At 37.9% G+C, this 27,162-nt stretch overlaps 1 protein-coding gene across 1 annotated transcript in view; it reads right to left on the bottom strand.

Annotated features, from left to right (window-relative positions):
* Positions 1–26,688, bottom strand: part of sorbs3 (sorbin and SH3 domain containing 3) — a 42,433-nt gene extending 15,745 nt beyond the window's left edge. The window contains exons 1-7 of the mRNA XM_047799722.1: positions 26,541–26,688; positions 24,603–24,723; positions 23,896–23,940; positions 6,315–6,374; positions 2,740–2,928; positions 1,646–1,709; positions 578–708 (exon numbers count right to left, since the gene is read on the bottom strand). Of these exons, the coding sequence (XP_047655678.1) occupies positions 578–708; positions 1,646–1,709; positions 2,740–2,928; positions 6,315–6,326 (396 nt within the window). The 5' untranslated portion in view covers positions 6,327–6,374; positions 23,896–23,940; positions 24,603–24,723; positions 26,541–26,688. The remainder of the gene's footprint in view (positions 1–577; positions 709–1,645; positions 1,710–2,739; positions 2,929–6,314; positions 6,375–23,895; positions 23,941–24,602; positions 24,724–26,540) is intronic.
* Positions 26,689–27,162: the final 474 nt, after the last annotated feature.

Genomic DNA, 27,162 nt, shown 5'->3' with positions numbered 1-27,162 from the left:
AAAAACAGGCTGCATTTTAGAGAACACTTCCTGACTTGACACACACATGAACTAAAACTGCTGACAAAAAAATAAATAAATAAAAAAGGATGGCAAGTTTCTTGAAGCAAAACTCATGACGCTCCATTAATCGTGAATGACTTTGTGTAATCACTGATATGAAAAGTCAAGTTTGCTCTGGGGAAATTATTTTGCATTTTGGCTGTTGAAAGAGTGCTGGTGCCTTCAGACACATGGTTTTGTGCGGGAACTACTGTTTGTAGCTGCTGTAAAGTGATAAAGTCAACATTTGCTCCATATGGTTAAGCATGTATCAATGTATAAATGGATAAAAATGTCATTCTTAACTGAAATTAAAAAAAAAAAAAAACATTGCTGTGGTATAAGAGGAATAAATAAATTCAGGACATGCTTACAACAATGAAACCAGTACTGGATTAAAGCGAGGTCACATCACCCCACCCTGGTGGTGATTATTTTACTAAAATAGCATGTCCCCAAGCCTGTTATTTCTTTTCTAATTTGCAGAATTTGCTACTGTAGACTGCACTCTATTGCAAGCAGGTAGATAACTCACAGATCGGGAAGCAATTGGCATGCCTGTTTCATCCACAGGGCCGATCCCAGAGAACTTGATGAGCCTCTCTTCTCTGCTGATGGAAGTGCGAGGCAGAGTAGTAGAGTGTGGCCCACCGTTGGCTAATCCGTCTGCAAGAGACGGAAAACATAGAAAGTGTCATGAATCAAGTGAGCAGACTGAATTTTTACGCTCTTATTCTGATCTATACGAAGTTCCTCTAAATTTTATTCTACACACGACTGCCAATGTGCCAATGATTGCAATTTTTCATTTATTAAAGATTCACAAGATTAAATTATTATTATTATTTATGTACATAGGGTACATTTAACGTGGTGGTACGTCTTAAACGTCCATGAACTTTCAAATCAAATTGTATTCAGGTGGACTATAATCTACTATAAGTGTGTGTGTGTGTGTGTGTGTGTGTGTGTGTGTGTGTGTGTGTGTGTGTGTGTGTGTGTGTGTGTGTGTGTGTGTGCGCGTGTGTGTGTGTGTGCGTGTGTGTAATTGCTGTGGCATAAAAATGAAAGGTTTTCCTTGATTTTATTATTTTGAAATATTTACGATTTTTTGTTTGTTTTTGTTTTAGTGAAAACTCTTGAATTGGTGAAATTGCAAGCACTGTGAAGACAAATGTGATTACTTTCTGTGATAGTGATCAAAGAGGGTTTGGGCTGAATGCGCGTGGTGATGACATCACGCGACATGGTCTTGGCACAAACCTGTGGAAAATCTGAGGTAATTTTGTATGGAGAAAAAAAAGGCAAGCTCTAAATATCGGAGTTTGTTTTAAATTCTCCGATCTCAAAATTGCGAAATACTGAATATGATGTATAATACCCTAAGTGTTTATTTCCGTCACCTATAGCATAGTTTCACCAACAGGTGGCAGTATTATCAAATTAAGTTTGATAACAGTTTCCTATTCTGAATGTTGTCTTGTTTTTTTTCCCTGTGAAACAGTTTTTTTCCCCTGTGGTATGTAGTCAGTTGTTATTACAGCATAGTGCGTTATAACGCTTGTATTACTATAAAAAAAACAAAATAAAAAAAAACACATACCATGTGGTCCGTAGTAGGATCCGAAACTGGGTATGTTGACTGCACCTCCATTTACCTCTGCAACCTGAGTGAAAAATGATCGACATCCAAAATGGAGTTAAATCAAATCATCAGAAATCAGTACCTTCCTTAATATAAAAGTATCAGTACCTCAGTATGTTAACATAAAAGTATCAGTACATCAGTACGTTAACATAAAAGTATCAGTACATCAGTATGTTAACATAAAAGTATCAGTACATCAGTATGTTAACATAAAAGTATCAGTACATCAGTATGTTAACATAAAAGTATCAGTACATCAGTAAATTAACATGAAAGTATCAGTAAATCAGTACATTAACAATAAAGTATCAGTACATCAGTACCTTAATATAAAAGTATCAGTACATCAGTACGTTCACATAAAAGTACTGCTTGCTACTAGCCAGACTTGGTATAATTCTATTTTTTGTTAATAAAATGTTTGCTTTTTGTAATTAGTGCCGCATCGAAAATTAGAAAAGACCTACCCATTTCCCTTAAAAGGCTACTAAGAGGGACGACGTATTAAAGGAAAACATTTCAACGCGGCTGATCCAGATGCAAAAACAGCAGGAGAAACTACAGGACTAAAGCATGGGCTTAATCCCACTGGCACTGTTATCAGTGGTTAGTCGAACTGCATTGTGAGTAATCTGATATTACATGTCCATGAAAATCTTTGAGACATAAGCATGTTTTACAGAATATATCCTCGATGCCACTGAAGATCCCACATTCCAGTGGATTTGTTCTTTAACTTAATCGCTTGGAAAAAGGACCACACGGTGGCCCCACTGTTTTACCTATACCCTAACAGCTCCAACAGAATTGGATCAAACAGGTCATTTGATTTAAGACTGTGGTTCTTTCAAAGGTTGTAATTACTTCATGAGGTCATTTGCAGAAAACTGTAAAATCCAAGGGAGTCAAAACAGTGTAAAAAAAAAAGGAATGCTAATCCAGGGCAAACATCATGCCCCATAGTTACAGAAAATGATAGTGTAATTAGACAGACATACTGTGTGTATACATAATGTGTATGGTGCACTGATGTGGTATTATGCTATTACGTTGTGCTGAGGAGCCGAAGCAGCAGCAGCAGCAGCGGTCCTATAGTATGGGGTCGGAGGATGTTCAGGGAGACCAGACGAGATCACAACTACTTCCTGGGTCATGTCTGGGGACAGAGCATTTCCTGGCCGACTTTCATCTGAGAAAACGATCCGTGAGCCATTAAGATGGTCACATACCACCGTCCTCTATGAGGAAGAGAAGATTAATGAAGCAAAATTAGCAGAACTATGGTGAAAGTTTCAGCAAAAAAAAAAGAAGCTAGCAACAACAAAAACACATATATAACTCATAAAGCCAGTGATAAACAAAATATAGGCAGACTAAGCACATAATGTCAAATAAACAAACCAATTTATTTGCTGTGAACAAAAGGAATATAACATCTGGCAGTCAGAGGCAAGCCAGCATGAAGCTAGCTGGATATTGAAGATTTATTAAAATGTAACACTTACATTATATTTACATTTATTCATTTAGTAGATGCAATCATCCAAAGCTATTTACAAATGAGGAAATACAAGCAAAGCAATATATCATGCGGAGGATAATACAGTGCTATTTTTATTTGAGTGCCAGAGGAGAAAATTGCACAAAAATATATAGATAATGTAAGAACAGGTTTTCTTTTTTTGGGGACAGGGAATAAGTTGTGGTTAGTTAAGTGTTCAAGGAAGACGTGAAGATAGTGACAGATCCTGTCTGCTGTGGAGTTTGGACATACTTTCCACACACTGAGGGAAAGTCAGTTAGAAGGTTCTGGAAATGAATAGGCTCTATCAAACATCGGTGGTTAACTGATCACAGGGAACATAAAGCTCAGGGAGAGTGTTGAAGAAGTGGGGGTTAATGTTCCAGACAAGGTCTTGTATGTGGGCATTAAGGTCTTGAATTTGACACGGTTGGCAATAGGAAGCTACAGTATTGGACTGTGATGAAGAGTGGTGTGACTTGGGTCATTTTGGGCTGGTTGACCCCAATTCTTATTATTTCATCAGAGAGCCTTTGTGTGATATAACATATTGTTTAACAGTAACAGTTTACAGGTCCAATCAATAATTGATATTAGATTTTAGCCTCCTTTTAGGCTATAACATCACAAACAGCTACCCCTGGCTTGTCTATCCATTCCTCTGATAAAAATCATCTGGATTACAGTGTAGATTCACTTCCTTTTCCAGCACTGAATTCATTTTGCAGTAGCCCTAATAAGGCAAAGTCTATTTCATTAGTTCCACACCGGTGTTAGTATTTACTGTACACCAAATTCGCCTAGCTTAAGAATTTAATTTACGGCCTCCTTCATCGTCTTGTAGCAAATAATCCTAATGAAATCTTTACATAAAACTAAATTTTTACTACAAATTTTACTACAAACAAACATAAAGTGTAAGCACTGACAGAGTATCTTTGATATAGAGAATAATTTCTATGGAGAATAGTACAATGGGAATTATTATGGTTTATAATGACCATTGATTAGAAATGCATGTGCAACACACAACTTTTTCCCTATACAAAGGCTGAGATATAGAAGACGAAAAAGTTTTCAAATGGTTGAATTTCTATGCTAGTTTCAGTTCTTTTGTGGGTTATGTGATATAGCTGAGCTGGAAATATAGTTGAAACCTGGCCACCCTGGCCAAATTAATGGCAACAGGACCTTACCTGCTGTCTCTACCACAGTTAAACATAGGCACATCTGTATGATGGATGACTGATTGTTGTTGAATCTTAACTTTCCCTAACGTAATCCACTAGTGCTTTTCAGGACCTTCTAATAGCTTTGATGTAGAAGATCTGCCTATTATAATCCCCACCTCTCCTTTTCTCTTACTGACCCTCATTATGGGCGTAAAAGTGAAAGAGGAGTCACTCTAATCTATTAAAATGAAGTGCATTGGGAGGAGCTTGCCCTCCCTCAGTGCCATCTATCTTGCAGCACTAGGATAAAGACCTCATTGTACCCATGTCTTTGGGGGCCAGAATAGGAAAAGCTCATTACTATCCTTTCAGAAGCTTGACTCATTCAGGTCTCCCTCAAGATATCTGCTCTGGGCAGCAGGGTCAAGAAAAGGTCAATGTCAATCATCATGATCTAGGAAGAGCTCTGACTTTCCCCTGTCATTACCGGGTTGGATCTCTACCAATTTTGGTTTTGAACATCCCTCCATGTTTTTTATATAGTTGACTAAAGTTCCAGGGCTTCTCCTCTCTCATTTTCTCCATAGTGTCTCTTTTTGCCTGTCATACACACTCTCTTTCTTTTCCTTGACCTGATTTGCAAACGCTCCTTTTTTCTCACTTTGGAACGACAGAGGTCATGGGAAGATCCCCCCGCTCTCACAGATGGTGAAATCGCATCTTGCTAAATCACGGACATGCTTTTGTGAGTCAAGGGACCAGTGACGAAGGCTTTTTTTCACATACATCCAAGTGCAGCCAATAAATAGTCTTGCTTTCTTTATCATGGTTTACAGTTTTGAGCTGTTTGGGTGTCAGTCCTTCCTAAAATCTTTCAGAGGGCTGATGAATAGTCTAGACATTAGTAAATTTCCAAGGCAGTGAAAACGTTTCCAGAAGAACAGCGAATCGGGGTCATGTATTTTCTTACACTATAAAAATGCTTTCATGTGTGTGAAGTGAGCTAGATAACTTGGAATTCCACCCCAACAGAGAGAAAGTCCTTTATGTAGTGAATAAAACACTTACAGGCACACATTTATGGTAAAATACTCAACGAAAGGGTGGTGTGAAGCAGCCTTACAGTACACAAAGCAGAGTTATCGACCCGAAGTCGATTATTTTCCAGAAACAGCACATCCTCGTACCCGCAAGTTATTTATTCCTCTCATACCACAGCAATTTGGAAGGTAGTTTCCTGTTATCTCATATTAAAGCGGCATTAAACAGTCTTTGATTCAATTTTTCTCTCTAATCTCTCTTGAATTTAGTAAGACAAAGGTGGTAAAACACTGGAGACTGCTTCCAAAAAATGTTAATAACTCTAATTCGACAGAAGACATCACTAATCATCAACAATCTAATCCGGTCACATCATGCATACAACACATTCCCTGTCCGTTATTGGATTTTTTACCCTACAGCTGGAACTATTCTTAGAGCCGCTGGCAAGGAAAATTAATTAACACTTTCTAACCAACCAGATGAGAATTTAACAAAAAGTATTTATTCATAAATACAACAGTGTCTCAGTTCAGGTTCCATTCCTACTACAGTAGGAACCATATATGATTTTCAATCTAAAAATCTAAACTTTTTATTGAGTAGAGTTCACACAGCAAGAGTTTTGAACATGCTATACTGTTTTGCAAAGTTATAACCATGTCATTACTGTTGTTAGACATTGTCACACAGAGTTCAATGTAAGCTCCATTTCTGTTTTTTGTTTGCTGACATGGAACAATGCATCTGCATTTATGTCACAACAATGGATGTTAAAATCCTGATATGTTTAGTCAAAACCAAGGTCTATAATTTTTATGACTCAATGTGTGTTTTAGCAACTTTGTTGTATAAATCCACATTACAGTGTGATGTGTGTGTTTCCTACCTGAGGCTGCATGTCATCTGTGGGGTTTCCAGTCCTTCTGCTTTTACTCAAATTCACTGTCTGGGGAAAACATATTAAGGATTAGTTAAATGTAAATGTAATTGACTAAACATATTGTATGTTTTAGCTAGAATGTCATAAATGATCTTATTTTTAACAGATAAATTGTATATTTTAAATGTGTCATTCTTTCACATACAGTAGATTAGATCAAGAGTGTCTGATTCCACCTGTTTAATCAGTACTTCTTGGCGTTCGATATACTACGAGCTTTGCTTTCTGATTGGTTGAACTGAAAGCACCTACACAGCCCATTTTTAAAAAATGTAATTTAATTGTGACGTACAGTATAGTGATGTGACATACAGCTAAGTATGGTGACCCATACTCAGAATTCGTTCTCTGAGCCATCCAAAGTGCACACACACAGCAGTGAACACACACAGACCGTGAACACACACCCAGAGCAATGGGCTGCCCAGGGAGCACCTCAGTCGTGGTATCGCTGGCCCGAGACTCGAACCAACAACCTTAGGGTTAGGAGTCAAACTCTCTAACCATTAGGCCACAACTTCCCCAGTATAGACAGTATTGTGACATACTTCTCCAGTGAGAAAAGAACCATCATTTATTTGAACTGGATTGAGATTGTCATCTAACTCTGGAGGAAATAATGATGATAAGTGGTGCTTTTTATAGGACTAATACATTACAAATTTATATTTATTTGTATTTTCCGTTTAAACATTTTCAGTTCGATACATTTTCATATATTTCATTATATGATTATTTATATGAATCTAAATCATAAGATGACATTTTAGCATTGAGAACATCAATGTCAAAGTCTATCTAAATTCCCTAGAAAACACCTACATTTAAACAGATGTGACATCATAATCATAATGATCATCTGATTAACATGCTAGCTAACATTTGAGAGATTCAGAATAAAGCTGTTGTTAATTAGCCTTAGCTAATATGTTCATTCATGGCTCTAATTTGCTTCTAGATTTACTACAAAAAAGATTTAGTGAGGTAAGTCCATCACCATCTATACAGTACATCCATAGATTAATTTTCTGTAATGCGAATCCTATACAGGGATATGGGAAACCTGGAGCCTTTTCCAGGGGACTTGGGACACAAGGTGGGGACAGGGTGCCGTTATATCACAAGGCACAAACACACACATACACACACACTACCAAATAGTTTAGTCCAATACTTTTCCAGTCCAATACTTATTTTCAGTCCAATAAATTTATTGTTATTGACAAACCCTTTTAACTCCTACTTCAAATCTTACATTAGCCCCTGCTACAGTTTGTGTACTGGAGTGAGGTAAATTTCGCACACTATTTTCACAAAAAAAAAAAAAAAAGCGCCTGTTTGAATTAGTCACCTAACAATTTGTCTGTTATGCGATTATTTCAGTTAGTAAGACATTCTGAAAGGAACCAATGAGTCATATCTGCTGTGTTGATACCCTCTAAATATTTTCCCTGAAGAGTGTTTCAGCACATCAGTGCTGGACAAACAAGGAGTTCCAGTGTTAGAGTCTAAAGTGATAGACTAAGAGATAGATTTGCAATGCCCCAGTGGAAGAAGGTCAGCAGTGGTTTTTACTCCCACTACTTTCTTGTTCCCAAGAAGAGTACAGAGCGCTAAATCATGCCAGGCTGTACCCTGTTTTGTTATTTTTTTCAGTAAGACAAATAGTTCTGAAGCGTTTATAGCTAATTAGTGGTCCCAATGGGCCTGCTAACTATTAGAGACCAATAGTGTGGTGATCTGCTTGGTGTCTGCCATAATGTTACAATATTGGTGGATTCCCTCACAGACCTACAACTGCTGTTAGTGGTAGTCACCACAGATGTGTCTCTCTCAGGCTTTCTACTCTTTCACCAAGACTGGTCAGCGTTAACAATCAAGCAATTCATCATTTGCTTTCTCACTTTCCCCCTTATGGAAAGCAATGTGGCAATGTCTATAGACACAATAGTTTAACAATGGAAGAGCTGCACTATGCAAAACCTAATTTCACCAAAAGGAAAAGGAAAATGTCATTACTCTTCTTATAATTGTCCCACAGTGTCAAGGGAAATGTTGGTTGGTGAAGATATGTGAGCTAATACTGTATCAGTAAAGCCCTGGCCACTGCTTTGAAAGTTAAAGCAGTTTGTTAGAACAGAGCTGTCTATGTATAACAGACCACATTGAGGCATTGTGCTGCAGCATGTGCACCAGCTAATAAACGCTTTTAACTCTAAATCAGTTTATATCAGTTGTTTCCTCGTATATTTTTTTGGACTCTTTGGACCCTCTGGTAGCTACTACGGTTACTATTTCTATAAGTTGGAAGTTAATGTTAGCTCACTGTTAGAGCCATGTAAACTATGTTAGCTGTCTAAAGCAGGTACCCCTGTTGAAAAGGCCGACTTACTCTGACTAGCTTAATCAAGTAATAAGAATGCTAGAAAATATTTTGGCTGGTGAAGATATACTGGTCTAGCAGTTTTAGTCTCTGTTTTGGCAGCTGGTAGCTGGTTAGATTTTTCAGCAGAGACAGCTGTGAAAATATAGAGGCTATACAAGGAAAAGCTGTATGTTTCTAGCTATCTGGTGAACTTTACAATGTACTCATCACTGACAATTGATAACATCTAGATATCTACTGCATGCTCTGTGAGTAAGGGAGATCAAATCCTGCTGTATTCTTGCCCTTCCTTATACTTGATTCCTGCTGTATAAGCTTACAACTGGTTGTTAGCAGTAGTAGTACAAGTAGTTAGGTCCTTGAACAAGGCTTTTGATCCTTAATTGAATCCTATTGTTAAAAAGTGCTGAGTATTATAGATAGTGTGAAGGTAGGAGAGCTGTGAGCAGAAATATTGATCCAGTTTTGACCTGTAAGATTCCGAACATCAATTAAACAGTACTGAGCTATCTGGTCAGTAAAAAGTGCAGAGTAGCGCATGCTGTTTATCATGTACAACACAGGGCTATTTTGTTCACTGACACACTAGGGTTTTTGTGGTAAATTTCTGTTTTTTTTCTTCGCCTACTAGGATTTATGTTAACGATGTTGTGTAGACTCGCCTGGTTCAAGCCTGGTTTAAGCCTGGTTCAAACAAAACAATCACATGTTTTGGAAACAAAGGTAACGGTCAACTTGTTTTTATATTAAAATTAAAAAAAAAGATCATTTGAGTGAGAATACTTTTGTAACATGGTATTTTTCCATAAGCAGGGAGGCTGGATAGAGATGTGTTTTTCACGTGTTCTGCATACTTGGCATTAAGACCATAATAACTGTGGTCAGTTTCCAGTCTGTACTGCTACATGCCTTGAGGCCCAGGGAATGGCGTGGTGATTGTCATTTCCTCTATCTGTCATGACTCATCAGCCTGAATGGGCTTTGTTACATAACAAGGGAACAATCTGAGTGTTGTGTTTTGTGTTGTGCACACACCAGCATGCTTCACAACTGCAGTCCTCTCTGATAGTTAGGGTTGTAATGCATTGCAATACCACTATCTGTAGTTCTATCAATATCTGCATAGTGCTAACCCTAACCCTGTATAAGGATTTGAGTATGTCTGGTGCTGGAATATCATCACCATTTGTGAATTCTAGCTCTTACTGTACAGTTCCTTACAATATGGTTATATCACTGTACATCACTCAAGATCTTCATTTTAAAGATTCTAATATATACAAACTCATATTTCATTAGATATTAGTAGCATAATTTAACTTTATTGGGCATTTTACTAAAAAATGCTGTACTGTAAATGCATCTTGCAGCACCACATGTCCAGCTTAAAGTCAATGCTCCTTGTTTGTCCCACAATCTTCATATCTGGCAGCTTGCTCATGCCCGCATAAAGTCTTGAGTCTCAACCAGATAGCCTGTGAATCTTTATGGCAAGAATGAAAAAACAAAACAAAACAAAACAAAACAAAACAAAAAGTAAGAATATGTTTTCTGTTCTTTGTGAATAATTCGCTTACATCACAACATGCATACATATATATTTGGGAGTTTGGGTTGTGGGAGTTTTGTTCATTTTGCAAGTGTTGTTAAAAACCACCCCCTCATTCCAACAACATATTTCACAAGACCAGCTCTGACTGAACCTTAAACATTACCAAAAGTAGTCTGTAATCCCCACAGGGTAATTCACATAACTATGTCAAAACCCCAGCAGTTCATATACATGTATGCCATCAGTGCTCCCTTCCCTCGCATCTGCAGAGGCAGAAAGAAGCACCTTTGTTGTTTCTAACCCATGACAATTCCATCTTTCACAAAAATCTTTAGTTATTAGTCCATGTACTGTGATTCAGCATGCAAAAGGGATTCAGACACTGTAGCTATTCATGCTGTTAACACCCGAATCAAAAGAGAATAACATATGGAGTTTGTCATTAGTAAATATGTGCATGTCAATGAAGATGAATGAGACTGGTGTAGTCATACATCTACTTAATTCCTCGCTTTTCAAGGCTAATCCTGACCTCCTCAAGTGGGATTTAAGACAAAAAAGGATAGGCACGTGTGTGTGTGGGTGGCAGAGAGAGTGAGAGAGAGAGAGAGAGAGAGAGAGAGAGAGAGAGAGAGAGAGAGAGAGAGAGAGAGAGAGAATAATATAATATCCTCCTATCCTTTGCAATTACCCGCTGTTCTTCCTGTCAAAGCTGCATCTTTGAGACAGAAACCACAATTCTGGCACCACTGAGCAACAAACTAACAGCAGTCCAACACTCCAAGCCTTAAAACGCCATATAAAGCCAATAAAGCTGTTTGGCCTGGACTGCAGCATGCCTGGTTTCCTCAGGCCTTTATTACTTAAATGGGTACAGAGAGAAAGAAAGAAAGAAAGAAAGAGAGAGAGAGAGAGAGAGAGAGAGAGAGAGAGAGAGAGAGAGAGAGAGAGAGAGAGAGAGAGAGAGAGAGAAAACTCAGCAGGAAAACTCAGACATCCATCTAAGATTAAGAGAGACTGAAGTGAAAGTCAACCTAATATGGTCAAGCTTCTTCTTGATAGCCAGGCCATAAAACCACTCAAATAACTATGCAAAACATGACAAGGCTTAAGAAGTGTTTATTCTCAACACATGGTTTTAGCACATAGACTTCCACCCAGGAATCTTGTCTTACTTGGAGCACATCCGGAAAAGATTTGGAACCTTTTTTTCCTTGGGATCGTAGTAAAGAATAGTAGTAAGAATATTTTTGTAACTGTTCTGAGTATTTTTTATTGCCGCTTACAGACAGTATTTGCAGCTGTCATGAGTATTGTGTAATCCTTTGTCATCCTCCTATCAGTGGCGTTTAGATGCGAGGACGTTCATCATAGCAGCAGTTACACTTTTAATACAAAAAATGTAAAAAGAAATACTGACATAAATTACGGATTACATGAAATAATATCACCTGCCTCCACACATGTTCCAAGAATTATTTTATCATGTAAAAATTAAACAGAAAATCATACGATGTAAAAATTTTACTTGGCAGATCACGAGAATACAACTGAAAAATTGTCCCAGTGACTCTTATTTAGCAAGAGCATATTATTTGATTTGTTTAATTAGTTAAACATTTGAGCTGCTTTGAGAAAAAGAAATTTGAAATATATTTGAATATCCTGTTTGCACCACCTTAGTACTGACTCATTTAGTGTGCTTTTCTATGTCTTATGTGTAACTGCTTTCAGAAAACACAATTAGAATGTTAGTGTAGGATCTAACACGGCTTGAAAACCTCTGAACCTTTAGACCTGTCTGTATCTCTAATGCCTATAGAGGACAAGCAGATCAGAATGTACTGAACTTATGCACAGAATCATCTAAGACTTTTGGCTTCTGTTTATCCAGCAGGCCCTACATGGACTTCAGGGCAAGAGTTGTTTCCTGGTCTGATGCTGAGCACTTCGGAATGTCGCGTGGTCAGAACAGTAAACTTGGCAATGACATCAGACACGTTTCCCAGAACTCTTGGCTACTATGCGAACATTGACCTGGGGACTGTGTTAAATATTTGTGGTGCATACTTTGATATTATTAATATTAGATATAAATTTGTTAAATTTTATTGTTATGAGATTAAACCACAGCTTCATCAGTCAATTTCAGGTTAGCATCCAGAGAAGGGCTTATAGCTAACTGTTCAACTAAATAGATTTATAGATTACTGTATACCATGCAACAAAAACGTCTACCATATGGTCCGTTTAGCAATCCCCAAAACATCCCATTCGTCCAGTCCATCTCATCTACACCCATTTCAACCATCCAGCCAGCCTTCCCTCACTCCCTCCCTCCATCCATCCATCCATCCATTCATCCATCCATCATTGTAATCTAATCAAGCTTTCATCCCTATACAAGCAAGCAGGATGTCTGTTGTTTGTTAAACGAATTGTTTTCTAAGCCTAATTGGTGTTTCGGCTGGTTTATAGACTGTTAGGTTCCGGATCTGACCTCAGAAGTTAATTTTCGAAGAGCGGCAGACCTGCATACCAGCTGCATGGGGTAACAGACAGGTTAGATACAGATAATGAATTTCGCTAATAAAGGGGAGGCCTGAGGGTTGGAGATCATAATGACTACCATACACCGTAATGAATGATGTTCTCATGTGTTATCTGTTTTTTACCATACTACTGAATTATTATAATGGTTTCCCTTACTAACTGGCAGGTCTACTGAAATATTAATTCTTATCTCCTAACTATGATAATTATGAATAAGAATCTTATACATAAAATGAGGATATTTTCATCATAACTAGCATTTGCTATGAATAATAGTATGCAAATTTTTTCAGAAAACTGTATACTAACTCAACAGGATCCCAGAGTTTTGTTTTGGCTTTCGGTTATAATCATGTTCAAGTAATTGAGATCAAAGTTGTATGAAAAGCTGAAAATGGTTAAGATCACGGCTGGGTTTCCCATAAATGAGTCTGTTTTCTGTACAAACAAAAAAAACTCATTGGCTTTCGCTCTTTCTTGTACGTACTGTAGTCTCTAATTTCAATCCTGCATAATCTAAAAAGGATGAGTTCTTTTTGCAGAATGCAAATGAACATGAAATTATGTCATCTAACAAGCAATTCTTCTGTTCACGGATATATTTCCTGCCAGTTTCTGGGATAATGCCTCAGTAATTGGTTCCAGTAAACTTAATTCTAGGCTTTAAACCAATACTACTAAAGCTCGGTGACATCATCACTCGAGACATGGTCCGTTGTTATGGGTCCCATCGTGAGAGTTTACAGTCTTCCTGCCAGATGTTTTGGGTTAGAGATAGTAATATAAAAGATACCAGCCAAGATCTCTGAGATACTATCTTTAAATAGTTGTCTGTTCCAAAGCTTGGTGGAAAAAAAGTACAACTTCCGCAAGGAACATCCCAGTGAACATATTTTTCCACAGGAATGTTTGAAGGTAATGTCACCCAGGCCCTGCTGGGATGTGCCGTCTGACTCATCGCTTTGGGAACAGGACCAACTGGTAGATAAATGGGAAAAATTATGACCAATTTCACCAAAGAGACTGAAGATGATTCATTCGAAAGTGCTTGACTCTTTTTTATGGGCTATTATATGTAATACAAATCTATTGCTGCCATCCTTTTATGTCATTTGGGTGGTTTGAGGAAATGACCAGATTTTTCTTAAATTCATTAACTTTACATAAGTGCAATAGAACTTTTTGCCTAGAATAGATACTCTACATGTTAATCTAGCAACAATACCTAGGACAGAGGCTTTATAGTCTTTATGACCGTCTTTTTTCCTTTAGAAAGTCAATTGGTGAATGAGGACCTTAGTCACAATAGCAAGTGTATAAAAAAAAGCATAGATTCAGTGTTATTGCGGATCAGTCTACAAACCAAGACCCCTTTAAGACAAATGCTACTGCCAAATGTACTAATTGTTTAAGTTACCCATGAGTTTGTCAGCTTCTTTATCAACCACTTACTACCAGCGAGGTTAAAAAACGGCCTTTCTATTCAACTGCTGTGCTATTTATTATACTGCTCATAGACTGACCATGCCTCATTGTCCCAGTAACAAAAAGCAAACAAAATTAGAGATGCATATAAAGATTTCTTTTAGTTTTTCAATTATTAACCAGCCTTTCAAGAACTTTCCTGTTCATTGGACCTCATTTATCAATCTTTTACTCAAGTTGTGCATAAAGTTTTCATTGGCAAAACCGAAATAAGACTTACAAATGTTTCAGTAAGGCTGATTTTAATCAAGCATGTATGCTGATAAATGGCCATCAGCCCGAAATGACCAAACATTTATATATAAAAAGTACATCTTGAAAAAAAGTGATAGTATGGGCTAAATCTTCTACTAGTATCTACTAAATACTGCATCTCAGCCACTGCAGTGCATCATCTACCAGAGACACTAACAAACTCTTCCTACTGTAATACATCACCATTTATTTTGTCCTAAGTAAACAGTGCATCTGGGGGGAACAGTAGCTTAGTGATTATCCTTGCACTGCCCTGGGTTTGGGGGTTTGATTCCAAACCCCTATCCTTCCTTTTTGGCATTAGGAGAACATGCTATACTTAAGCTGTTTTGTTTGTTGCACTGGAAAAGATAAGCTTAATCAGTCATCAGGTCTGTCCAAATAGATCAGAAGACATAAATCCTTGTTTTAAGATGATTCCATAAAAGGAAGAACATGTGTTTATATAATCCATATTGGTGCATGGGGATGACGCATGTTCCACAGGCTCTGTTATACATCAGAGTCATAACAAAAACCCCAAAAGACTAATGCAAGTATGCATACACATCAATAAGACAAGCAACCACCACCGCGAGCGAGAGAACTCGCTCCATTGGTTTCAAGTGTTATCAGAAACAATTAAATTATTTCCTAATTTGTTTAACAGATAACAAGCAATCCTATCTGCTATATATTCAAATCTGCCTGTGTATATGTGTGTGTGTGTGTGTGTGTGTGTGTGTGTGTGTGTGTGTGTGTGTGTGTGTGTGTGTGTGTGTGTGTGTGTGTGAGAGAGAGAGAGAGAGAGAGAGAGAGAGAGAGAGAGAGAGAGAGAGAGAGAGAGAGAGAAACAAAAAGGAAAAAGAAAACAATGAGGCTTATAAAGAAACCAGGACATTGTCTACTAAGGAAGCAATTATGGACAAGTACCAGGCTACCATCCAAAATGATTTGTGAGGTAAACTCACAAGACTTGACCTGGAGTCCAAAAAAAGTCCTTCCATTCATCTTTGTCATCCCTCCTTTCTCCTCTCTCAACATTTCCAGACACTCCCTTTATTCCTTTTTTTTACAATATAATCCTTACTCGTTCTTCGTTACACAAATAGTACACATATACATTCCCCCCGCCCTCATTCACTTTGCTCCATACATGGCTCTGTGTGTCTGCTTACAATCAACCGTTATTAACGGATACACACATTAATCAGAAACATCTCTTCTCCATGTATGGCCCAGATGCTGCATGCCGTTTGATAGTGAAGAGCCAGACAGTCCTTCAGGCTCGAAACTCATTAAGGCATTCACTCGGACACGGTTTTGAAACTCTGTTCATATGTTTGCTCTGCTCATACTTCTCAGTCTTTTACCCCCTATTTACCTTTAACATTTGCTGCTGAGATATGATCTTCGTTTAGTTTTAAAATGTATGTTAGCGTTAAGTTTTATGAAGGTTTAAGAAACAAATAAGCTGATTCAACACTTCATGTTCTGCTTCTTAGGAGGAACTCGCTAGCTAGCAAAATATGGAAAAAACACAAAGCCCATTTTCTGTAACTTTTGGAAGGCTGTTCTACATGTTTCTATTGAGTATTTGCTTAAGCAGAGGCAACTTAATATTCTGCATTGTGGCTTTACATTTTTCTCTGGTTTTCTCAGGCTATCCAACAGAGTGATTCAGTAGACCACAGCTCTAAAATCTGCATTTGGAGCAAGTACAGCTAAAGCAAGGAATGTCCGTTATTACCGGTAGCACTGGACGCAAGTGGTTTCCCAGTGGAAGCAGAGTCATATATCAGCCATAGTACACTAATGAGGCAACAGGTCTGTTTTAGGTTAAACAGAGATATATAGTCAAGTAGCATACATCACTTCTGAGGCTGAATTTCCGTTCAGAACACTGCACGCACTCCGAACACCCAGCTCTTACCTTTCGTATGTGTTAAATATCACAGATCACATTAGAACAGTGCTATTCATCTCTAAATAAACGCTGGATTGGTGATTTTATTTTTTGATTGGTCAAGCACTATTTAAGTCTTTTTACCAGACAATTATATTTGTGCCTGTTTTGTTGTGTCCAAGTTCACCATTGAATGTCTTTGTCATGTCCTACTCCACAGTGGGGGTTAATATGAAGCTCAGTATAAAGTAGACACTCAGAACTGTGGCTTTTATAACTACTTCTGTTTTTCCCTATACTATTTACAGGCAATATATTTACAGATAGGTTCCAATAAAATGAAAGCACACAAATGTTTCTGTCTTGTAAATGTTGATATTAAACCCATGTCTGCTCTTTGAAATGCCCCAGTAGCTTGTTCATAAGCCTCTAAAATTCTAACATGTTTTCTTCAACCACTAAAGGTTAATGTAAGGTTATCCCAACAGAGGGAAAAACACACTTCTCACAATGAAAGCCAATGAGTCCTGACTCATTTTGTATCAGACATGCAGCAATAAAATCATTCATTTGTTTACACTGATTGAAAAAGTTCATTTCCATTCCTCCGCTGAACAGTTCATAAAGTATTCAAAAAAGTCGCAAACTGTAGTCAGTATGATGGCAAGAATGGGTGCATTGGAGCTACCGAAAGGAAAAAAAATTAGTAGGATGGATTTTGATTACAGTTTTTTGCTAGTTTATATAAACATATATTCAGATTTATTACTCCGAGTCATCTTCAAATATATACAAGCAGAGACTTCTAGCTTTACTACCATTACATACTGTAGCTACCTTATCTACTGTTCTACACAATATAGTAGTTAGTATTATGTTAGAGCTAAAACTACTAGTTTGCACAATATGCTAGTTATTATATTTTCTATCAGTGTATCTTGTCTACTGTTTAGCACAATATGACTATTAATATTAGCTAGCCTTTTAGCAACCTTGGATACTAGTCAGTTTATCTGTTTCAAACAATATATCAGCAAAGTTAGCTACTTTATATGTCCTTTGTGTGCTGGTTGACAATGTGATGCAATGCATTTTAATCTAATGTTATCTAGCTTGCTAGCAACCTTATCTGTTTGTATCTAATGTGTGTCTAATGTTTAATCTTATAGAGATCTTTTTACAAAATACCACATATTTTCTGTTGTTAGCTAGCAGAAAACTTGTGTGCTGATGTTAACAAGCTTGGTAGTAACCTTGTGACTTCCCAGTCTGCTAGTACAATGACTGTGGGTGCTACAGTAGCTTGCTAGTGATTTGGTTGTTGTCATCATAATGCTGTTAGATATCCACATTTATTAGAGATCGATGGGAAAGCTGTATACTGCTTCATCATCTCTCTCTCTCTCTCTCTCTCTCTCTCTCTCTCTCTCTCACACACACACACACACACACACACACACACACACACACACACACACACACACACACACACACACACACACACACACACAAACACTATCCCTAGACACTCACACTAATGGACTTGACACCACTCACATTTACCTACAAAGAAGAGGGAAGACAGCTAGAGAAAAGGAAAGGAACCAGATTAAACCCTGACCACTTAATGCAGAAATCTTTCTTTTAGGAACAAGAGGAACAGAGGAAAGTTCTCACTCATGCATGTAAAAAAGAAGAAGAAGAAGGGATGAAAGACTTTGAACGCAAGAAGACGAGGCTGAAAGCTCAGCAGGTTACCATTTATGGTCTATTAAAAGCTGGGAGATAAATTTTCATATAGTTTTTTTTTTTTTTTTTTGTAATTTGCATTTGTAATATTAAAATGTACATGATAATCCTCATATCACTCGAAATGATACAGCCAGTCTAATACCAAAGTACTGAATTCTTGATTCTGATTGGTCAGAAAAAGTTGATTATTTATCAAATCACAGGTTCATATTAATGCACATATTGTAATACATTATACCGGATATTCCATAGAAACTATACACAGGATTTATTTTGCCTTATAAAATATATAGAAGCAAAAACATTACTAACATTAACTCATTATAATTGTAGCAAACTTTTCTACAGTTCTAAAAAATATAATAGTTATTATGTACTATAATTTTAGCTACAGCTACTCTTGTACAAAATATGCTAGTTTAGTCTAATGTCTAGCAGTGTATTGTCTAATGTTTTTGAAATCTTGCTTTTTATTAATCTTTGATACTGTATTAATATTAATGCATTTATTAATTATAATACAATTACTGGAAATACTGGAAAATGTAAGACAACTGAAAAATGAGCAGAAACTAAATGGATTTATTTAAAAGCAAACACAATCCACTATGAATGAATTCTTGTATAAAAACATATATTGTTAACTCTGATGGCTAAGACTAGCCAATCAAAGCTCACCGATCACGACGAACATACAGTTAGTTAGACAGCTTTACACCTGTTTACACTGTTATCTCATTTCCCAGACCTTTAATAACAATAATAAAGATTTCCATACGCCACCAAGGATCATTCTAAATCATTTCAGCACCACGTTTCTGTTCCCGAGTCTCCTTTAAAACAAATCAGAGGCGCTCAATATGTAAATCCACTGAGAAGTCACAAAAGGTAGATTCTCAAACTCACTGAAAACAAACCTGTTCAAAAAGCATTACATGTTTACAATATTTTTCATTCCCTGACCCACGTGAGAACCTGATATTTCTGCTCAGAAAGACATGACATGACAGTTCACCAGAAGTTTAACTTTCTGAATGAAGCTCTGAAGGCCTGGATAAGGACTACAGATACAAATAAATGGTAAAGTTTGAGCGTTGCTATGGAAAAGGGAAAAATGAACTCACCAAAGTCTGTGTCAGAGATCTGTTGGAGTGTGTGATGGTACTGCTGTGCATAGAGTCCTTAGGAAAACACAGCCTCACTCCTACACACACACTCTCAGACTGCACATCTGACCGCCTCAGACCTCCTGTTACATACTCTCTCTCTCTCTCTCTCTCTCTCTCTCTCTCTCTCTCGCTCCCTCTCCCTCTGTCAGATCTCACCGACCATATATGTATTCTCCCTCTTTCTCTCATTCACACACTCCCTCTCTTTTACTCTTACATTTAACCTCTTTTCACTCCCTTGATAGAGTAACTACATGCACACACACACACACACACACACACACACACACACACACACACACACACACACACACACACATGCATACACTTTTAGCTCTGCCTGGGGTGAACGTCCCGGTCACTAAGGGTTGCCGTGGAAACGACCAGGCAGCGTATACTTGACTTGTTCTTGGCTGACTTTCTGCACTTACGAGTGACATTTCAATTGGCGCCTAACTCATTCTCGGTGCTAATAAGCTGATATTTCTACAGCATGCTGATAAAAAAACAAAGGAAGTCAAATAAAAACAGCCCCACCCTCTTAACCATGCTATTCTTCGTCCTTATTTCTTTCTTTCTACAGCTGCAACTTAGAAAAGAACAGGTTTCTCTAAATGACTTGACAAATGACTGACATAAGCCTGGAGTAAACACTAATGAATCCCTTGATTCACGTACGCTGAGGTCAGCTGTACACGATGTTATAGAGCTAGAGATTAAGATTTTCTGCAAGTTCAGACATCGCCCCTAAACAATTGCGTGTTAGAAATACATTACAGGGTTATGCAATGTGGCTAGCCGAGCCCCTCCGTAAGCATTAACCTAGCATGGCTATACATGTCCGACCTCACACCCTCATTTAAAACAGTTTACTCACACAGACAGGTGATTTCATTACTTTATTATTTTGAAGAGACATGTGGAAATTGATGCTTCTTTCCAAACTGTGAGATCATGGTTTATTTTAGGCACAAAATCTGGGAAGGGACCACCAGGCTGTAGTTGGTTTCACAAAGCCAAGGAAGTGCATTTTTTGATAAAATACCTGGCACTGATACTGTACCTGAAATTACAACTGTGCCTTTTGAATTCTTGAATGTTATGGACGGAAGGCGTTGATTTATTTTGTATAACAGCATTTTTGACAATACTTTTGGTATTGACAGTATTTCAGTAATTGAAATGATTAGTTTTTATTAATTCACTCATTCTAATAAAACAATAATTTCTGTAGTAGTAACTAATTTACAGGGACTTGTTATGTGCTAATTTTATGTGCTAATGATTAGTTTTTTGTTAGAGTTATGTGTTCTGACCTCCGGTACAGACCATAATAAAGCCACATCTGCCCTTAGAAGTCACCTTGCTCTACAAATGTTTTCTTGGTCATTTCTACACACATAATTTGCTGTTCTTGGTTCACAGTATAGAGATGCAGTGGATAAAATCAAGGGTAAAAAATGTTGTGCTTGAATGCACCCTGTTTTGTTTGGCATCTTTCCATCCCCAGCGTGTGAAGAATGCTGTGAACATACTGTATACGCTATAACAAACACCTGAAACAGGCAACCTGAAGTAATAATACACACTAACAATCTTAGCGTGTCACTAACATCCGTGATCTGCCGAAACTTGGATTAACTCTGAAAAATTCCTCAAGGACAAAAAATGTTAACAAAGCCGTGTTGTAAACAGGATTATTTGTCTTGAAGTTGATGGAATAGTTTCTGTTTAACGTTGCTAAGACACAGAATCTAAACCAGTTCTCCCACAGGTGAAGAGTTTCAGTTTAGGCCACATGGCCTGCAGGAGAGGCGTTATATAACTGGGAGTTCAGGTGACAAGCTTCATTATTCCAGCAGCATGCAGTCAGATGTTTGTACACACACATACACACACACAGCACACCCACACACACACACACACACACACACACATGCACACAAACACACACAATCAGTATACATGAGATATGCATGATTACTTTGGTCAGTGAGTTAACAGTCTGTGAGAGCGTGTGTGTGTGTGTGTGTGTGTGTGTGTGTGTGTGTGTGTGTGTGTGTGTGTGTGTGTGTGTGTGTGTGTGTGTGTGTGTGTGTGTGTGTAAGGATGCCTGTTTATAAAGGTCTCTGGCTCTCTAGAGCTGTAGGAGTCAGCAGCTTTTTAATAATTCAGTGGTTTGGAAGGAGGCAGCGTAACTCAAACTAGTACCCTAAGTGTGTGTGTGTGTGTGTGTGTGTGTGTGTGTCTTGCATTTTTAGAGCATTTATTTTCAAAGACTACTAAAAAGGAAGAAAAGAGAAGAGAAGAGAAGAGAAGAGAAGAGAAGAGAAGAGAAGAGAAGAGAAGAGAAGGCCCAGATATACACACATCCCTCATCCTACCTGCCAAAAGCAAAGCCATTAAAGCAGCACAGACTGCACACATAGCTGTCCAAACTCATCAGGATTGTCCAATTTAGGAAAGGTATTCAACTTCTTTATTATATCAAGCAGAAATAACTGAAATAATGTGCTATAAATGACATCAGCGTTGAAGTATTGTTTGAACCGAACATTAGGACAGTTTAATTAACAACAGTCGTGACAATATGGAAGGAACGGCTATGGCTATGGGCAAGGCCCAGTGTTATGTAAGACCGTGTGAGTTTGTTTAACAACTCATGCAAATATTTACTTTTAACACTGTGATGCTTATACTGCTTTAGATCTACATGAAGTACAGAGCATAAGAAAAATTACCTTGTTTTTGGGTGTGTGGGAATTTTAGAATTAAGTTATGTTCTTTTGTACAGTATACACGTGTGGAAAAATGACAATAAAGCTTAAGTTTGATTGAGTTGAGTTATAACCATTATTCCCAACAACCAACCACTGATCACCATTGTTCCCAACAACCAACCACTGATCACCATTGTTCCCAACAACCAACCACTGATCACCATTGTTCCCAACAACCAACCACTGATCAGCATTGTTCCCAATTACCAATCACTGATCACCATTGTTCCCAACAACCAACCACTGATCACAATTGTTCCCGACAATCAATCATTATTACCAATCAACACATCTTCTATAAATTTCAAGTCAAGTTATTCCATCTGTAACTGTTTCCTTCATGTCTATTTTCTGAAATGACTTGTAATTCTGTTGTTTTTTTATTCAAATAAAAAAAAAGATTCAGTGAATATGCAAATCAGTCTATGATGTCACCTGGTGAATTTTAGTAAAAGTTTGAGCATCACTTCTTTATTACTTTCCCCTAAAAAGACTTGGCACTATACTGTAAACATCACACGAGAAAGTGGAAGTTACATTACACTTTCATGAACTTAATGAAAAGAGTTCATCTTAGGCATTATTATGCTTTAGTTTTCTCTTCCTATCAAATGCATCAGTCAAATTTGATAACCTAAAAGTCAATTTGATAAATAAAAGGCCAACTTGATCCAATGAAACTAATACAGTGGAGATATGGTTTAAGGTGAATTAGCTATACACATAAGCAGCTACGCATATACAGTACTCCTTCAAAAAAAAGCAGACCTGTGACAATACAACAATATCTTTTGTTTGGCTGTAACATTTATCATCTATGACCTCTTGCTGTGACATTGCAGGAGACACTTTTCCAGCCAAAGCAGTGATTTGAGCAAATGAACAAATGCTATTTCACTGAAGGGGAAAGGACGGCAGATGTGAAAAGTGCATCATATTCAGGTACAGTAGATGGTACTTTTGTTTTGTCTGGTGAGGTTTGAGTTTTTGATTTATTGCTAAATTGTGAGCTAAATGTCGGCTAAGACAAAAAATGCTTAAGTTGATTAGCCTGCTAACATTTTGTTGTTGGCTGCTCTGGATTAGTACAGTAACAACATCCTCATTTAGCACCCCAACCAAGATGGATATTTGTTGACTGTAATGAAAATATACCTGATAAGACAGATTAGCTAAACTTCAGGGAAGCTTGCTGCCAAACTGAGCCACTGAATCTTTACTGCACTACCTGGGTGTAGAAGCCGTTTTGTTTTGCACTATACAGTACACCTTTGCAGGGATGAGGAAACCATTTGGGACTTGGTCTACTTTCAGCTAATCCCTGTTACCATTGGAAACATCAGCATAGTTACAGTATACAGTATAGTTAATGTTAGCCTTGCTTCTCAGTCCCAGTAAAAAGAGGCGTGACCTCTGGGCCTGTCAGTCACAGTGAAGGAGGTGTGACCTGTGTGTCTGTCATCCATTATGAATCTGTCAGTCACAGTGTAGTTCCTTTGTCTGTCTAACCTATGGAAGGAGGTGCGGCCTTATGAAGAGCAGATAGAAGCTAAGGCTATGTGTCATAGTGAAGGAGGTGCGGCCTTTGTGCCAATCAGTCACTTGTATTGGAGGCATGGACTTCCACTCCTCAGAGCTAAAACTGCACAACCTGAACAATAGCATGATGCCGTGTGATAGACTGGCATTCCATCAAGGGTGTTTTCCCACCTTATTCCCAAGTGTCCTGGGACAGGCTCCAGATGCACCACAACCCTGATGAGGATACAGCACATACTTAGATAAATGAACTAAATTTTAAACAACACTGAAACATAATGAATCCGATCTGCTTTTTTAATATATTAACGAATAATACTGCGATAAGAAATTAAATTTGTTATACAATACCTAACGTAGTAGCAGGACAAATATAGATCCTTGGACAAGTGATGAAATCTCCCAGATTATAAGAATCACGATGACGTATTAAATATTGTATGATAAATTTAGAAACAAAGTTTGTGAGACAAAAACCTAGAGCTACTCCAGAATTAAATGTCTTCAGTGTTCACCCTAATTCTGGCATTCAGTTTAGTCCAATTCCACAATGCAGCTTGGAAAATATGCCACTAGTGAATAAAACAATGGCACTCATACAGCACTGCTCAGCATATGGGATTGTTTCCCATTTTGCAGTCACACACTGACACACATCGCTCGGAATTCCAGCAGATCAGGCTGTGCTGGCTGCCACAGTTCACATGAGGATATTAAAGTCTCATTTCTCAATAGACAAGATTGGAGATTTGAATTGGAGTAAACATGCACAAAGGAAGTCATTAGAAACACAAGAGCACACATGGTAAGTGTTAGCTAGTGAATAGTGAATGCAGAATGTGTGTGAATTCAGTGACAGGAGAGAAACTGGTACCTACTGTTAGATGAAGTTCCAGTGAAACAGTTAAAGCGAGGGATCGAGGGATTGAGAGAAGCAGGGAAAGACGCTGTTCTGTTTTGGGCTGGGGGCGTCTACTAATGGGCTGTGCTTCTGTGAGTCTGTGAGCAAACCAGAAACACCCACACATACACATACACGCATAAACACACGCACACACACCTCACAGGGCCTAACAAGTTGGGGGTCTCCATAATAGTTTCCATCCAACACACACATGTACAGATGGAAATAATAGAAACTCCAGCATGTTCTCAGAGGCAACTCCCTCTTCTGTTTTAGAATCAGGAGAACAAACCCATTTCCTCTCACTGTTTGAAAGCAGCGGTGTGGGTTTGATCTCTGTCATGTGGACATACAGCTGGCACATCTGCCGAATGCACATCTGCCTTGTTAGAGCAAATGAATACTTTTTGCTTCACTGTTAACAGAAAGGCAGCCAGAAGAAGGTTTAATCAGTATGTTGCTTCATTCTTCCTTTCATTCAGATCCTGAAAGCATTTTATCTTAATCAGGCTCCAATCCAACTCCTGGCATGTTTCTGGATCGAACACGCGGCTAACATGTATAGAGATGATACATAAACCATAACAACACATCACCTGACCTCATAATTGAACCTGGGACAATGTGACAATGCATGACTCAGTGTAGATTCCACTTCTCATCTCTGATTGGTCAGAAGGTGTTGATTTTGTATAACAGCACCTCTGACAGTTGTGCAGGTTTATATTAATAAGCTTGTTTTAATACATTATACTTCACTTCCCAGGCACTTGTACAGTCATGACACATGGCACATGACTTAATAACTGTTTATAACTGATATAACTTTGCACCATAAATTTTCCCTATCAATAAAAGTAACTATACAAATGGTTAAAAGTATAAAATGTCAATCTTTATTTTACAAGAAAAGTAATAACCTGAAAATGTGCTATTAAATAGGAAATTGCTGTGTTACAAGAGCAACATGTTGGGACATGCGGTTATAGAAAAGTAACTTGATTGTTTTGTTTTTTACTTATGTAAATACATCCAGCTCTCCATAGCACACGCCATAGCTGCCAACCAAAACTCCTTCCAGTACATTAGGTCGTAACATTCATGGTCCTTGAGCTCTGCCCTGTTCTGAGTTTGCAACCACATTTTGCTTATCGTTTTTTTTTAGCATAAAAAAGGAAACATGGAACAGCAAAGCAAAGCAAGGTCAACTGTAAGAAGCTGATCTGCATATTATGAGCTGTACAGACTTGCAATCTGATTTACATCCGGTTGATATCTGGATTCAATTAAAGCAATAGTAAAGGACTGTGGGTAAGATTGTGTTGTGACACAAAGCACAAAGCATGACGCGGATAATCAGAATCAGTGTGAACAGAGATGGACTAAAATGTTCAATGAGGTTTTGCACTAAAATTTGTGGAACCCTTGTGTGCAGTCAGTAGAGATATTGCAAACGATGGAACTCTCTCTCTTTCTCTCTCTCTCTCTCTCTCTCTCTCTCTCTCTCTCTCTCTCTCTCTCTCACACACACACACACACACACACACACACACACACACACACACACACACACACACACACACACACACACACACACACATTCAGCTGGAAGAGATCATTGTTTCTCTCACAGTTTCCATGCTCAGCTCCAGCTCCAGGCTGGCATGCCGGTTAACTGGCCCTTAATGTGCCTCTGTTATGCTCATCAACTGCCAACAATCATTAATCTCATCTCAATTCTTCTGCATTTACAATCCTGACATTTTGGAAGAACGCCAAACATATGTCTCTAACTAAAAACAGCGCTAAACATACTGTCAAACCTCTATGCAAGTCCCAACACCTAGATACATTGTAAAAGGTTCCACAAGACTGCAAAAGTGCCAAACAGATTTCTGGCTGTAATACTTACTCATGTGTAGCAAATTCAGATGAAGAGCAGTAGGTGATCCAGGGAAAATGGAAACGCTCTGTGTAAACAGCATGAATCTTGCCCTTCCCTTTGATTATCAGCAGCTTAAAGCCGGACAGGCAGGTACTTTGCACCTCACGTGGAGCGAAACGTCTCAGGTAGGCCGGGTTATATAACATACAAACCACCGAAATGTCACACGTGTCATCACCTATAAACCTCATCACATCTATTTATGATTTAATATCAATTCTAAACATTAGTTAATGCTTGAATACTTAGATGATTCTGCTTAAATATGGAAGATACAAGATTTGTCACAGACACAGTTCTACATCTAGATTAGAATTACAACTAATTTAATTGATACAACTTGCAGTGAATTAAAAACCTTTACAGCTTTAAAAGCTTCAGAGGAATATATAAACTCAGGAAATAAATGGTACGTTTTTTATTTAAATGTATCCCCAATGAACTAGCCTGGGGCAACTGTGGTGAGGAAAAACTTGCTGAAATAATGTTAGGAGAAAAACCTTTCAGAAAACAGACATATTAAAAAAGAAGAAATCTTACAGCAAGTTATTATTTTCATTGGGTTTGTGGGGGAAAAAAAGCAGTTGTT

This window comes from Tachysurus fulvidraco, chromosome 14 (genome assembly GCF_022655615.1).
Source record: "Tachysurus fulvidraco isolate hzauxx_2018 chromosome 14, HZAU_PFXX_2.0, whole genome shotgun sequence".
NCBI lineage: Eukaryota > Metazoa > Chordata > Actinopteri > Siluriformes > Bagridae > Tachysurus > Tachysurus fulvidraco.
Note: the sequence above shows the minus strand (reverse complement) of the source record. Positions and strands in the feature narration are given on the sequence as shown.